At 36.0% G+C, this 15,094-nt stretch overlaps 1 protein-coding gene across 1 annotated transcript in view; it reads left to right on the top strand.

Moving 5' to 3' along the window:
* WDR72 (WD repeat domain 72) overlaps positions 1-15,094 on the top strand; it is a 112,033-nt gene that overhangs the window by 92,916 nt on the left and 4,023 nt on the right. Inside the window, exon 18 of the mRNA XM_035554002.2 lies at positions 11,867-11,965. Within this exon, the coding sequence (XP_035409895.1) occupies positions 11,867-11,965 (99 nt within the window). The remainder of the gene's footprint in view (positions 1-11,866; positions 11,966-15,094) is intronic.

Genomic DNA, 15,094 nt, shown 5'->3' with positions numbered 1-15,094 from the left:
AAAAAAAAAAAAAAGGAACGGAAAAAGGACCTAGTGACCCCAAGTTGCACCAAGGGAGACTTTTGTTGGATTTTAGGAGACATTTCTTTACTGAAAGTGTTCTGCAGCATTGGAGTAGGCTGCCCAGGGAAGTGGTGGAGTCACCATCTCTGGAGGTCTTCAAGAAGTATAGATATGTAGAACTTAGTAGCATGGTTTAGAGGTTAGAGGTGGACTTGTCAGTACTAGGTTAAAGGTTGGACTAGATGATCTTAGAGGTCTTTTCCAACCTGAATGATTCTATGATTCCTTCTTTTTTAAGTCTCACTTTTGAAGAGTTGAGTCATATGCTGAAGGTGGGCAGCATGATCAGTTTGACTGCAAAATTTTAAGATTGGGTGCGTTGAGCATCAGGCTCCTGTTTCATCTCACAAAACATATTTAAGTGAATTGCAGTGAATCTGACAATTTAAAAAATCCTGCTGCTTCTCCATCTGGATTCTTTCGTCCTCACATTCTCATGTAGCACTTGAATCAAAGAGAGCATGGATAAACTCATACTCATGTTACTTGTTGGCTCTTCAACCTCTGAGATGACTAACTCCAGTAAGAACATGGTCTTGTACCATGTTTCACGTATCAAGAGAAAGATCATCTGCATTTTGGAACTGTGCTTTTCCATTCTTCAAACGTGGTTTCACACAGCCTCTGAACCACTGGGATACTTGCAGTCTCCTCCTTAGATGCCTGTCTCCTTGCAAGTGCCTGTAGTCTCCTCTTTCTTACCTATTTATTGCCCATCTCAAAGTGGAGGGTCCAGGCCCTTTTTCCATTTACACATACGTCTTGAAGATGGCCTAAGGAATAAAGTTGAGCACAGGTGAATAGTATTAAGGTGCAATATTATTAGACAGGGGTTATCTTTTACCTATTAACTACTTCACCATTTCTTGGTCATCATCTCGTTTCAGGGAGTATCACATTGCTTTTCTGGTAATATATACTGTACTGCTTGAAGGAGAAATTCTGTTTCCCAGATTTGTGTCTGCTTTGTCATAACTGAAATATACAAAACAGTCATAACTGAAACAAATACAAAATTATATAAATTTGTTAGAAGCTAGTTTGCTGCCCTAAACACCAGTTTACTACAAAAAAATAAACAGGCAACTGAAACTCGTTAAATTCAGTGTAGTCAAGAATCATGCATAATGTAACAGCTACTGCAAACAGTTCAGTCCTCATTTAAATTTCCTTCTTGCTCTTACAGACATGAGGATCCTGTACTTCAAGTAGTCACTGATAAGATTTTGCTTTCACATACTTGGAGAATGTCCTAGTGCATATTTGTAAGACAAAGCAGAAGGATTATATATATAGATTTTTGCTTTTATAGTATTAACTCTAATCATTGAAAAAATACATACCTTGGCAAGTGTTTCATACATGGCACTGCATGACTATATATGTACACCTCAAAGGTCTTCAGGCTGTATGAAAACAAGTGGCCTAATGCTCTAAGCTTTTAAGTAATAATACTATGACTGGGCTGTGTATGTGAGATAGCCACTTTTAAATGGAACATGAAATTCTACATGAAAAATAGTATTTCTATATCTTCCAATAATTTTTATGAAGAGGATTTTAGTAAGCAGTCCACTATGCACAGCAGTGTTATTTCTGTAGTGCTGTCATGTTAGTGGTGAGAATATGTTACTACAACACCACTGCTAATGTTCAAAAATGCAATTTGTTTAGAAGACAGGGACAGAAAAGGAAGCAAGTGGAGTTCACAAATTAAAAACTGTACAGCAGTTTCACTGCAAAACCATCTACTACTCATACAGTACCATCCAATTAATCCATTACTCTTACAAGAGGAATCCCTGTATATCCAGGTACAATCCTTGCCAAATATCTGGACACAATCATAGGCTTTTAGGATTACAAGTAACATAATAAAAGATAATGACCAAAATTAAGCACACCAATACAGAATGCTTGGGTTAACTGGGCCTGCCATGTGCACTCTAAGGCAGCAGTCTGTTAGGTTTAAAGTGAGATTAAGGAGTTGTGTAACCTGCAATTATGCTGTTTTTCATTAAAAAAAAAAAAATGATTGGGCTCAGTAGGGTTCTTCCTTATATTTATCTCTGTTTAATTGGATTGGGAACTGCTTAAACATCTTCGAGTTGGAGCTTAGAAGAAGATGATCCCAGCTGTTTTTTGAAGCTTAAGACAGCAGGCAGACAACATGATCATGTCAAGACTCACACTAAAGCCTTAATCCTACTTTTTCATCAACTAGCACTACAGCAGAGTCTTTAACCTCCTAAGTACTAAATGTGCTTTGTATCTCTCACAGTACATTTGCTGTCAAATGTTACTGTCAAATAATATTAATTTTGCTTCCTTTCTGACAAGGACTTTAAAGAATAGTTTCTATCTATCTGAATTTGGAGAGCTACAGTGTAAGCCTGTATTTTCAGTCCTTTTAAAAATACAATTTATAAACCTGCACCCATCAAACTCTATAGCTCTCTAAGGAGGCGAGGAATTGCATTAACCTGTACCTCACCTGATTATAATGTAAAACCCAGTATATTGGTAACTGTTATTCTTTGTACATATAATACTAGAGTGAATACAATTTTATTTTCAATAGGAAATAGATGGCAACAACTTTAGATTTGTTCAGGTGTTGTTGTTTTTTTCCTATGAACTGTTAACATGACAAAAAGAAACTTGCTAACTAGAGTGTTACTTAGTTTGATAATCTTTGAGTTGCATAAAGATTAAAAGTTCTAATGAGTTTTCCCTGCATCTGTTAATAGTATTCTGTGTAATGTGTAATGCCATAATCTCTCCTCTCCTCTCCTCCCCTCCCCTCTCCTCCCCTCCCCTCTCCTCTCCTCTCCTCTCCTCTCCTCTCCTCTCCTCTCCTCTCCTCTCCTCTCCTCTCCTCTCCTCTCCTCTCCTCTCCTCTCCTCTCCTCTCCTCTCCTCTCCTCTCCTCTCCTCTCCTCTCCTCTCTTCTCTTCCCTTCTCTCTTCTTTTCTCTTCTTCTCTTCTCTTCTCTTCTCTTCTCTTCTCTTCTCTTCTCTTCTCTTCTCTTCTCTTCTCTTCTCTTCTCTTCTCTTCTCTTCTCTTCTCTTCCCTTCCCTTCCCTTCCCTTCCCTTCCCTTCCCTTCCCTTCCCTTCCCTTCCCTTCCCTTCCCTTCCCTTCCCTTCCCTTCCCTTCTCCTCTTCCTCTTCCTCTTCCTCTTCCTCTTCCTCTTCCTCTTCCTCTTCCTCTTCCTCTTCCTCTTCCTCTTCCTCTTCCTCTTCCTCTTCCTCTTCCTCTTCCTCTTCCTCTTCCTCTTCCTCTTCCTTTCTTTCTCTTTCTCTTTTTCTTTTTTTTTCTTTCTTTTTCTTTTTCTTTTTCTTTTTCTTTTTCTTTTTCTTTTTCTTTTTCTTTTTCTTTTTCTTTTTCTTTTTCTTTTTCTTTTTCTTTTTCTTTTTCTTTTTCTTTTTCTTTTTCTTTTTCTCTTTTTTCCCTTTTTCTTTTTCCTTTTTTTCTTTTTCTTTTTCCTTTTTCTTTTTCTTTCTTTCTTTTAATTCTTTTTCTTTGTCAGGCATTGCTCCTATTTGTCCTAGTGACACAAGGCTGCCAGCAGGAAAGCAAGCGTACTTAATGCTCAGCTGCTCAAACCAGTCAAGCAAGCTAGCAAGTCCCAGCTGTGCTACTTGATGTTTTTTGATTGCGCCTAGTCCTCAATCTGTGAACTGTTTTCTGGACTTAGATTCATCAAGCTCTGCCGCTTTAAAAACTCATGCAGGCAGGCATCCTAGGATATGCCATTATAAGCTGCTGCCAGGGGATCTTCTAGGAGATAAATGGAATCTGTGTGAAGTAAATTAGTGTGAACCAGTCAATCTGTGTGTCAGCCTCGAGCCACATCCATGGGTAACTAGCTTGCTGACTGAAAAGTCCACTGTCTTTTGCCAATCAGAGGTCTCAGCCACCAGGAAGCAGTCCTATACAACATTAGTTTCTTGGAATAATGCCCGTTTGACCAGCTAGTGAAACTCTTTGGTATACGGTACTGTACTGCCTGAGTTTACTTATTGCTTACAATTGAACTGAAAATCTTTTAAAGTCAGATAACATTTTAACAGTAGGGAGCATCACAGAAATGTCTTGGAAATAAGTACTTCCACTTTCGTACAGCAGTCATTCAGCAGTTTCATGCTGTGCTGCTGTTGGCTTTACCTCCCTATCAGTAATGCATCTTCAAGGCCATAATGCAAAGTAATGACAATAATCTGTCCAGAATAGTTTAATAAAGATTCTCTGTGTATATTTTTTCCCCATGGATTAAGCTATTTGGAAAGCTTTGACCAAGAGATGGGAAGAGTATTCAAGATATAAAATTCACATTATGAACAGGGGTATGTGCGTGTCATAAAGTACTACACAGTGTTGTTTCATTTTGTTTTTAGAAGTAAACTGAGGCAATCAACAACAACAATTCTTGTGTATAAATGGAATAATTAAAAGGATTTTGGACTTGAATACCAAATAAATCTATCTTCATGAATAATCTGGCAATAATGCAATTTTTAAAATATGAAATATGGATTTATTTATTTGTTTGATGTTCTTATAGAAGCTATTGATATACTAATAGGCAGCCATATGTGCAATATGAACTATCCCACACCATTGATCTGATGTGCAGAAAGCAAGACTTTATATATTTTTTAGAAGAAAAGACAGGACAGGACAGGGGAGGCCATATATTTTAAGGAAGGAAGGAAGGAAAGGAAGGAAGGAAGGAAGGGAAAGAAAGAGAGAAAGAGAAGGAAGGAAGGAAGGAAGGAAGGAAGGAAGGAAGGAAGGAAGGAATAATTCTTGTAAAACTTTATTTCTACTATCTTCCAGTGACTGGATGGAGGAAACAAAAAAGGGGGGTGGGGGGGTGGAAGGAATAGGTATAAATAACATTAATCAAATGTGATTACACTATTCAGTCCTACACCAGTTTTTTTAAAACACACACAACCAGATATTTAGGGAAACTGGAAAAAAGAAATGGGCTTTCTGGCTAGAGAGAATATTGAGAAGAAAAAGCAGTGTATAATGATAAAAGAATTAAAGATGGTTTGGGGTTAAATTTTCTTTTTTACAATCCTCCTAAGTTTTACAGAAGCATATGCTTCAGAGCTTTGCAATAAACACTGTGTGGGATTTTATGGGAAAGAATTTTATTTCTTGCAGCAGAACCCACTGAGACAAATTTAACTAGTTAGGTACTTTATTATATATAGTACACAGAATAAATGGACAGATTCTGATATAAATCATAACTAAGATCAAGACAACTGCTTTAAAATTGAGTGAATGTTTCATTGCACTAATGAAACAAAAATGGGATGTCCTTTGAGACATTTGTTACATGTCACATAATTTGTTACATGCCACTGTATTTTAGTTGAGAGAAATAGGGAAGTCCCTCCAGGTGAATAAAACTTCAAGGTATATTGGGGAAAAAAATCACTGAAAAATTCAGTTTTCCTGTCTGGATTAATTCTTTCCTCAAAGATTTAGGGAGGGAGAAAAAATAGAGTTTTAGATGTTTTTTATTTAAAATATATAAAAACCTTAAAACAAATTTTAGCCAGTGTCACATTCAATCATCAGAAAATAACAAGTCATTCTCAATTAAGTGACAACTACATACATCAGTAGAGTGTTTTCTTTGTGGGTTTTCTTGTTGATTGATTGTTTGTTTGTTTTAATGGCACTAAATATTAAGAAATTATGAGCAACTGATGTCCCTTGTCACCAAGATGAATTAGTGGTTTATATGACCTGAGAAATGGTTTGGAAAAACAAACAAACAAACAAAAACAACAGAGAAACAATCAATTCAATAAGGACAAGAGCAAGGATCTAGACTGAGGTAGGATTAATCTTCTGGGGAAAGACAGGATGGGGTGGAAACTGTGGCAACAAAGACAAACACTGTAGCAGGCTCTGTAAACAGGAGCATCAACAGGAGTAAAACCTGTGAAGTAATCTGTGTGCTGTACTCAGCATCGGTAATATCAAGGGCACATCCCCAGCCTATCTCCCTGCCTGCTGGCACACTGCTCAGTGGTGAGTGCTAACACTGCAATGGTAGGGTGAGTGCTCCATATGGGCTGGTGGTACTTCATTATTACCTTGTCCTGTTTCCAGTTGATTGTGGCAAGTGCTGATAATACTTCACCTGCCGTTTCATGAATACTTTCTGCATTTTTGTACTAGTGAAATTATTATGTCCTTTTAGGTTGGCATCAAAATACAAGGGGAAAAAAAAAAAAAGAAAAAAAAAAAGCTAAGTAGCATAATAATCCTCAACCTGGAGAAAAAAATGTTAAAATTTGAAAAAGGATACAACAAAAGACTGTTCAATCATGAACACCACAGAAAGTGTAGTGTGCAGGAGTCTTCCATATACCTTCTTCTTCCACAGAGCGGGGGAGTTTCACATTAAGCTAATAGGGATATACACAAACAAACTAAAGAAGATGCCTCCCTATAAAACCATAAAAACCATAAAACCACAGAGCCTGATATGTTAAGGCAAGTTAGGATATGGGGTCTGAAAATTCTACACACTTAGGGGAAGAGTGGAGAAGTTTGTGGAAGAACAATATACTGAGAGTTATTAAATATTAAACAAAACAAACAAAACAAACAAACAAACAATTGGAATTACCCGAGTTTCAAAATGGAATTTAGAAGTTTCTGGTGAAGTTTTACTGTATGGGTGTTGCATTCTTCCACTCTTCCCTTGGCATTTACTTTTAAACACTGAGGTAGGCAAGTGCAGTAGATGATGTTTTCTCAGTAAGTGAAGGTATGCTTACTCTTTTTATGATATCTGTGAAACATCCTTTTAAAAATAGTATTCAAAGCATTTATTTCCCAGTTGTCAATCTAGGTTCTTAGGTGTAATATGGTTATGGTAGACCCAATGAATCCCATTGAAGAGCAGTTGTTTTAAAAATCTATGGAAATGAAAAATTACCAACAGTTTTTCTTTTACATAATTTTTTTCCTGCAGTTTTGCTTAAATTCAGGCTGCTTTATGTTCTGCATTGGACCATAAATATATTTATGACCTATAGCCAATGTTACCTAATATTTTTGAATGAAAAATAATTTTTGTTGGCCCATCAGCTTGTTTTGAAATGTCACATATTGAATGACAAATATGTTATTGTTTTCCCTGTGGGCACACTGTGTTTAATTTATTAATCCACCTTATGAATAAAAAAGGCATCTTATCAAAAAATGTGAATTGGTTGATTCACCTGTGTTATGCAAACTTTCTCCAATAAGTCTGCCCTGTGAAAATTGGTATGCAGAACAGGTTATTTAAATTTTAGTGTGTGATGTTTCTTTCCGGAGTGGAACAAGGCTTTTCAGAGTTCAAACAGAACATTTAGAAATAAGACAGTGATTAGCTGTTGCTGTAATCAGTGATTAGTACATATTCACAAAGAACAGCTTATCATTTAACAGCTCTTTTACATGAAGATTGTTCTTTCACAGACAGATCACAGATGAGTTTGTGATCTCTTTCTAAATAATTTGTTTTTATTTTTTTTGGAACTTGAAATATTTGGAAACTATTTACATAAATGTTTCATTGAATACTCTGATCTGATAACATTCATTTACTATTCTAAATTCCATACTTATCTTGCATGATTGTCTTTTTCTTTCTTTTTTAATGCTATAAGAGAATCAAATTCAATAAACAACTCTGAAGAGCTTATTAAGATATATCAGAAAAATCACCACAATTCTCAAGATTGATTCTGTACAATGAAGATTTACATCATTTATATATACGAAGTTCAAGGTCTTTTGCATCTATGAAATCTGTCCTTTTACCTTACTTCCATACTAACAAGGGTAATTTCTACTATCCGTGTTTTAAGAAAACATGGATAAAGAAAATATCATTGGGGTTATGTCAGAAATTTTTGTTTCCTAACTTTTTTCTCTGACACATAGATTTGGGGTTTATTTGAACTATAGAAATTTACATCACTTTGGCTACATAAATTAGCTTTCAAATGGAAACAAACATAATGTTAAGGTCCATTTAAGCCAGGAATAAGATGGAATATCCTCAGAATAAGCAATGATCATACCGTTTATGGTTACATCGGTTCTGAAATTCCATCAATAACCTGGGTATAATCAATTCAGAACAATATTTCCCCTATTGATATTTGAACATAAAATCATATTCCTGTAGCTGAGAATACAGTAAAGTAGGTGTCAGTTTTAAGATTTTTTTTTCCATGATTACATAATGCCATTTTTTTTTACTTTCACTCTTTATTTGGGCCAGACTGTTCTTGTCTTATTTTTAACTTTTCAATTCCCTTTGTTCTTCTGTCTTTTGTGATATTTTTAAGGAACCTTCCTCTTCAAATAGAGCATGTAATACACTTATTTAAAAAAAAAAAAAAAAAGATGTGAAGACCTTTGCCTAAGTCTCTTTCTTTTCTCACTGCATGCACTATTATGTAACTTCACAAACTAGGGTATTGTGAAGTTTATTTGCCTGTTTTATCAAGGGAGATATGTGTATTTAGGGGTAAGTGACAAAGCTAAGATACACATCCCTCACTTGCACCAGTGACCTCATCCTGGTTTTCTGAAACATTCACTTGCTGACCTCACTCTTGCTGGCTGAACATCATTCTCCAGCAGCTTTTTACTTTAGTTATCCAGAGATCTGCTTCTCTGTTGCTGAGAAAACCCTTCCCATTTGTACTTTCCACTTCCTCAAATCTGTTGCTAATGGCTCCTTCCCAATCAACTATTGATGACAGTGTTTCATCATTGTTTTCCATCATTAGTCAGCTGGTATGAGCTCTGCCCATGACCCTTTTTTAAATCAATTTTGTCTTGGGCTCCTCTGACTCCATCTTCTGCAGAATCTCCCCTTATCTCTGCAATCTTTACTTAAGCACATCATGTGGAGATCCTTCTGTTTTGTCCAGGGACCTGCTGGACTCTCATTTGATTTCTTTCTTGTTCAATTCACACTTTCTTTCTGACTTATGTCATCTGTGTATGGACCTCCTTATAGCTGTCTTCTCTTCATTATCAGAACTCAGCCAGAGATGTGATAATGAAGAGAATCAGATCTGGTGGTTCCACTGACATTTGTCATGATTGCAGAATAAAGAACTAAATCAGAGCTCTTCATCATCTCTTTCAAACCTTCTCTCTCCTTACTTTCTGATTTTCTGATTCTGTCCTTAAACCTGTGTCCTAACAAAACCCTCTAATATGTCTCTTTCGCATGTTTGGTCCTGGCCTGATTCAAAGCCCTCACTCTGCTATGCTTTTGGACACACTTTGTGTCAAAGTCAGTTCAAGTTCTGCATGTATTTCATCTGAGGGGCAAGATTTCAAGTCCAGTTGTGGAAATGGCTAAAGGATTGTGTGCCCAGTACCCCTGCTAGGCATATTGTCCTCGTTGTATTTGATTTGACAGAAAGGGCTGAACAGAAGGGAAAATGCATTGCATATGTTACATATGATAATGAGTTTATACAGTTTGGTCATTCCCCCATAGATGCCCCAAAGATCTTTTTCAGAGGTGTGAATTTTGCCTCAACATCACACCACGTTTTAAATTAAACATCAAGTAAGCATTCTTTTTCCATTGGAATCACTTTACCTTAATTAAACTAATATTACATAGCTTTTTGTAACTAGACCCAAGAAAAACAGTGATAGTTTGAAAAGAATGGCCACTCAGAGTTATTTACTGGATAAAAATACAACTCACAACTCATCCTCAAGTCAGGAGCTTCAGGTCCATTCATTTTCAAAGTCTAACTCTGAATTTTTGGTGACTGTTATGTTGTTTAGAGAAGACAGCTCTTGTGATTTTTCTCATTCTCTCCAGAGGCATAGCTGTATGTTTTGTTTTCTCCCTTTTATCATAGTATTCTCTGTTGGAAATTTTCCTATTGCTCTACTTCAGAGGAGTTCTGACTTCTAAATTCGTACAGCTGTAATGGCTCAATCTATTACTCAGCACAGCAGAGCTCAGTGCTTAATAGGAAGAACAGTTTTAGAAAGAATGTTCTAATAAATTTGGCACAGAACAAATATATAAATACAATACACACACTTGTGGTTTCCAGTTTGTCTTTTTGAAGTGGGCAACCTGGCCTTCATATAAATTTGAAAATTATTTAAATATTGTAAAAATCAGACAAAACCACAGACATCTATGAAAACATTTCTTCCTGCACATGTTGTAGCATTTTCTTGAATGAACAAGAACATATTTTATTTATTGTAAGTTGTTCTTCACTGTCAATGCAGCTCATGCAGATTATTTTGTCAACACTTCAATGGTAGAGGTATGAACTAGAACTCTTCTTTATGTGGATAAGTTGACCGTTGATACACATTTACTAGCTTTTTTTGTATGGTTAGAAATTTAAACAGTGCTTTTGCTTAGTTGCCATCTGCAGCAGATGTTTTTAGCAAAATCTATTTTTTTTCAGTTGAAATGTGCTGTGTTGCTATCAAAGATTTTACTATTTTATTCTGTTTTAATATTGTATTTTCAAGGGTCTAACTCCACAATTGTGCTGAAGCATGATTGCTTCAAGTGGATTCTGTGTAGGTGTAGGAGTCAAGAATGATGGAAACTTTTGGTGACCTGGGATCAATAGCTGCAAGCTGATGGAAAGTGAAGAATGTCAAAGTGGAATATGTGTATTTTGAGGTCTTCCTGACTTAATAATGCCCTGATGTCTTGTTAATTCACTCATAATTTTGTAAAATTTAAATGGGTCCTTAAATTAAGTAATCATTCAGCTTCATCTGGTAAAAACAAAAACAAATCCATCAAAAGTTAAAACGGAATAATTCTTTCTTTAAATAGTACTTGTTTTAAAAACAGGACAAATCTGTGCTGGAATTGTTTATAGCCATTGTGATCCCAACCCACATGGACTGGTAGCCTTGAACTTTTCTTAGTTTTGTAGATATTAAGGAAAAAATAAGTCAGCACCATTTATTTAAGAAATGAGATCAGCTTTTAATGAATCAGAGTTTTAATGGGACTGAAAATTTGAGATCTAGTCTTTGCTCTTCTTTAATGTATTTTTGGTTCCATATGAAGATATTGAGCAGAAGAGAGAGAAATTAACATTGTCAAGATAAATACCTCTATTATTTTCAACAAAACTCATGTGGATTTTTTTTGAGAACCAATAGAATTAAAAAGTCATATACAGACAAATAATTATTTCCATGAAAATGTTTTTTCACTCTAAAATGAAAATGTTTTTAGCGATTAAGTAAAAGAAGAAATCAAATTTGACCGTATCTAAACTGCAATTAAGTCTATTTTCTACTGTTATATTCAATATATTTTAATCTTAAAATGGATGTAATTTCTCTCCTGGTGAATGACTCCAGTAATTGCAAAACCAGCTAATTGGTCTTTTATGTTGTTTACTGGGTTCTTTACTGAAACAGAAAAGGACTTACTATGACTACTAAATTATTTTATTATTTTTGGCTTATATAAGAAAAAAAAATCTTGTTGTTTGTTCTTTATTTCAAAGAGATCACATTTAAGCCAATGCCTCAATCTTCTCCCCAGATGAATTCTTGTCTATAAACTTTTCAAGTGCGTTATGGTTGCATATATGCACTTTGAGTTTTGGTTTTATTTCAATCTATCATTTGAGTTTATAAATTATATTTTCAGCATTGAATGATCTGCAGAAGATCAGGGAGTCTTCGTTTCTGGATATATTACATTTCTCTCTCCCCCTGTTTTTATTCTTTATTGCTCCAGTTAGTGCGCTCAAGCATGACAAGAGCTCAAACTCAGCAAACTTCCAAGATGTGGAGGATGTGCCTGACAGACGTGTCTTGGAAGAGTCTGAGAGTCCAGGTGAGAACTATTTAAAGACAGTCACCAAGTATCAAGCGATAAATCTGATGGAGCTTTTGGGTCTGTGAAAAAGGCATATTGTAATGCTGTTTCCTTTTTAGCAGCTGCAATGTCAAATTAATGGTCACCTCCAGGGGTCACAGTGTGGAGCTGTTATCCTTTCCTCTTTCATCAACAGTTCAGGTCTTAGAAAGGATAAAGGCTTTATGACCAAAAAGAAAGCTGACACTACTAGTTCATTATAATAAGTTTTGGACTATACTGCTTAGTTAATATATGTATGATGTCTGACCCTTTGAAGGTAGCATGAGATTATGAAAACTTAGAAGCACTGTATATACTGCAGTTGAATGTAGCAGTGGGCATTCAAACACTGTATCTGTGGAGGAAAGCAAATTGGTAGTGTTGAGTAGCTTGTTTCTTTTCTCTAAATCAGTTCACAATCATTATTTCATTTTAATGACTCAACATTGATTCAGCTAAATAGAGGAACATCTAAATAGAGGAACACATAAAGCGCATTGTTTTCGGTGACTTAAAGATTTATCTTCATGTAGTTTCATTATCTTTCTAGTTATGGGATATCTAAGAAAGTTATTAAATGATTCCCAAAGGGAAACAATTAAATATCAAGTGTATCCAGTCACAGATGATTAAAAACGTTTTGTGTGACTGAATATTAAGATCTTTCAAACAAGCTGTGAGTTTGACCCACATACAACACATATGTAACCTGCATATAGCACTCATTAGTGAAAGAGTTAAACATCTTTCCTCACTTGGTATTTTCCTTTCCTGCTTTATCTGGTGTCTGTGTACCCTCTTGCATCTTTGTGTGCTGATCCGTGTATCATATTTTTGATTCATCGTCTCTGCGGCCTGTCAGCTTAGTTAAGAGATTTCCAAATCTTGCAGCCTGTGCTGACAGGGGGCAGCTGCCAACAGTCCCCTGATCCTTCCCCAAGGAACACTGCTGAGATTTAATTTTCAGTCAAAGGGTGCAGTCTGAAATCCATGTCAGGTCCCCTAAGTCATCTCAGAACCCAGAAAGGACCCCTGTCTGGGGGATTATATTTCAGTGCACTCCACTCCTCCAAGATTCCTTGGGAGTTCAACTGCTGTCATATACCTGATTTGAACTACATTCCCTTTTCATCTTTTCCACAGAAGTGAACACCAGTATACATTAGAATAATTGAAACCAATGAATTGTAAATCCATATTCGCTTTAAAGCCACATTGCCTTGGACTCACTGCTGTACAGCAGAAGGCAGCATGAGATTTAGAAAGAAATAGGTAAGCTACTTGAAAAGGAGACCAGTTTAATTTCTTATCGCAGCTACATCAAACTATCTGTGGCACATGGCACCTCCTTCAGAAAATATCTGTAGTCTCTTCTACAATGAGTATGCACAAAAATGTGGATTGGCCATCCAAGTTCTGATCTGTTTGGAAGTGAGAAAGAATTTAAACAAAGTGGTACTAAAGCATTGAGGTGAGAATTAATGTGCCCTTAAGATAGCTTTAATTTGAATCTTGATTTAAATTATTCTGTGTGGCAAAATGCATGCATTTGGATGGAAACTTGAATATCCAATTCTGCCTTCTGCAAGTCTATATGGAAAGAATAAAAAACTGTCAGGAGGTGAATATTGACTAGCAAAAATACATGTTGATAAAGCATCTAAACTTAAAAACTGAGTTCCATTCAGTCCATCTGACATCATTAAACTGGTAATAAACAATGAATTACTCTGGCTTTTGTTTCTGTCCATTCCTGCATTTTAAGACATCTTGTCTTCTAGGTCTGAAAACCTCAGGAGATTTCACTACTGGTCTCACTGCTTTCCACTGAGAATTTGTGGCTTGGTTGTCATGGAGACATCGTATTTCTCCAAGAATTGCTCATATTGATCCGTGGACAGGCGTAAATGGCCAGGCGAATGTGAGGAGTAAAGGGGGTTGGGCAGTACTATAAAATGACCAGAGGTTATGGGTCGGAAATAAGCTCATAGCAAACACTTAGGTAAAGAGAAAGAAACAGTTTTATTTTGTTTCAGGATTTCGTTTTTGCACTTTATGCCATTGTCTTCTTTCACTATAGACTGAAAGAAACTTGTTAGTCACTTGTCATGTCAGATCTTTGGTGCTTGTCCTGACACAGCTGTCAGCCTTCCAGCTCTGTGCAGTTCAGGGACACACAACAAAGAGCTAGGAACATGAATTATTTATTGCTCCTTGTGCGGATGAAATTCTGTGATAAGAAATTAAGACACTTCTGACAGAAGTGCTTGTTTGAAAGGAAAGATTTGGTAACAGAATACATTCTCTTAAAACTTACTACTTACTTTTAGAAGCAAACATTGAAACAATAATATGACATTCACTTGGGTATGATTATCTGTAGTGTTTCTCAGATGCTTTAACTTCAAAATGGATCTTGGAATTTGAGAGTGCCTGGGAGGTCAGAATTTGATTTGGTGAATCCTGGGACTTTAGAAGCTCTCTCTCACATATTCAAAGTCTCAGCAAACTTACAGTTTTGTTTTTATTGAAGAGTTGTATGTATGTGTGTTTTGCAGAATCTGTTACAGTTCACTTACCATATGTTTATATATGCACAAAAGGGATATTAAGAAATATGTTGACTTTATTTATCTCTTCTGATGGGGAAAAGGTGAAAGTATGACAATATACCTGTAAGGAATTCCAACTATTTCAAGAAAGGGTTATTTATGACAACTTCTACCAGAATCAGTAAGGCTTTAGATGCATACAGCAGCCATTAACATACACATCTGTGTACTGTGTTTTCTGATGCTGAAAGGTACAGTATCTAACCTTGACATTAGAATGAGAATTGTTTTCAAAGTGATCTTAGTTTTCTAAAATCACATAAAGCATACTTGGCTTATTTTGCTTTCACACTTTCTACATGTCTGCACATTATCTCACTGCTCCAGATGTAGGCTTCCAGCAGTCATGGAAAAATGTATATACTCGGATGGCAGGAATCCATCTGACTACCCAGGACCCCAGTCTGAGATTTACCTGTGATTTCTATATTCAATGTGTGATCCGAACTACTCTTAGATAGGAAATGAAACCCTTCAACCTGCACTTTTCTCT

Source organism: Cygnus atratus, chromosome 11 (assembly GCF_013377495.2).
Source record: "Cygnus atratus isolate AKBS03 ecotype Queensland, Australia chromosome 11, CAtr_DNAZoo_HiC_assembly, whole genome shotgun sequence".
Lineage (NCBI taxonomy): Eukaryota > Metazoa > Chordata > Aves > Anseriformes > Anatidae > Cygnus > Cygnus atratus.
The sequence above is the reverse complement of the archived record's forward strand: the minus strand, read 5'-3'. Positions and strand labels throughout refer to the sequence as shown.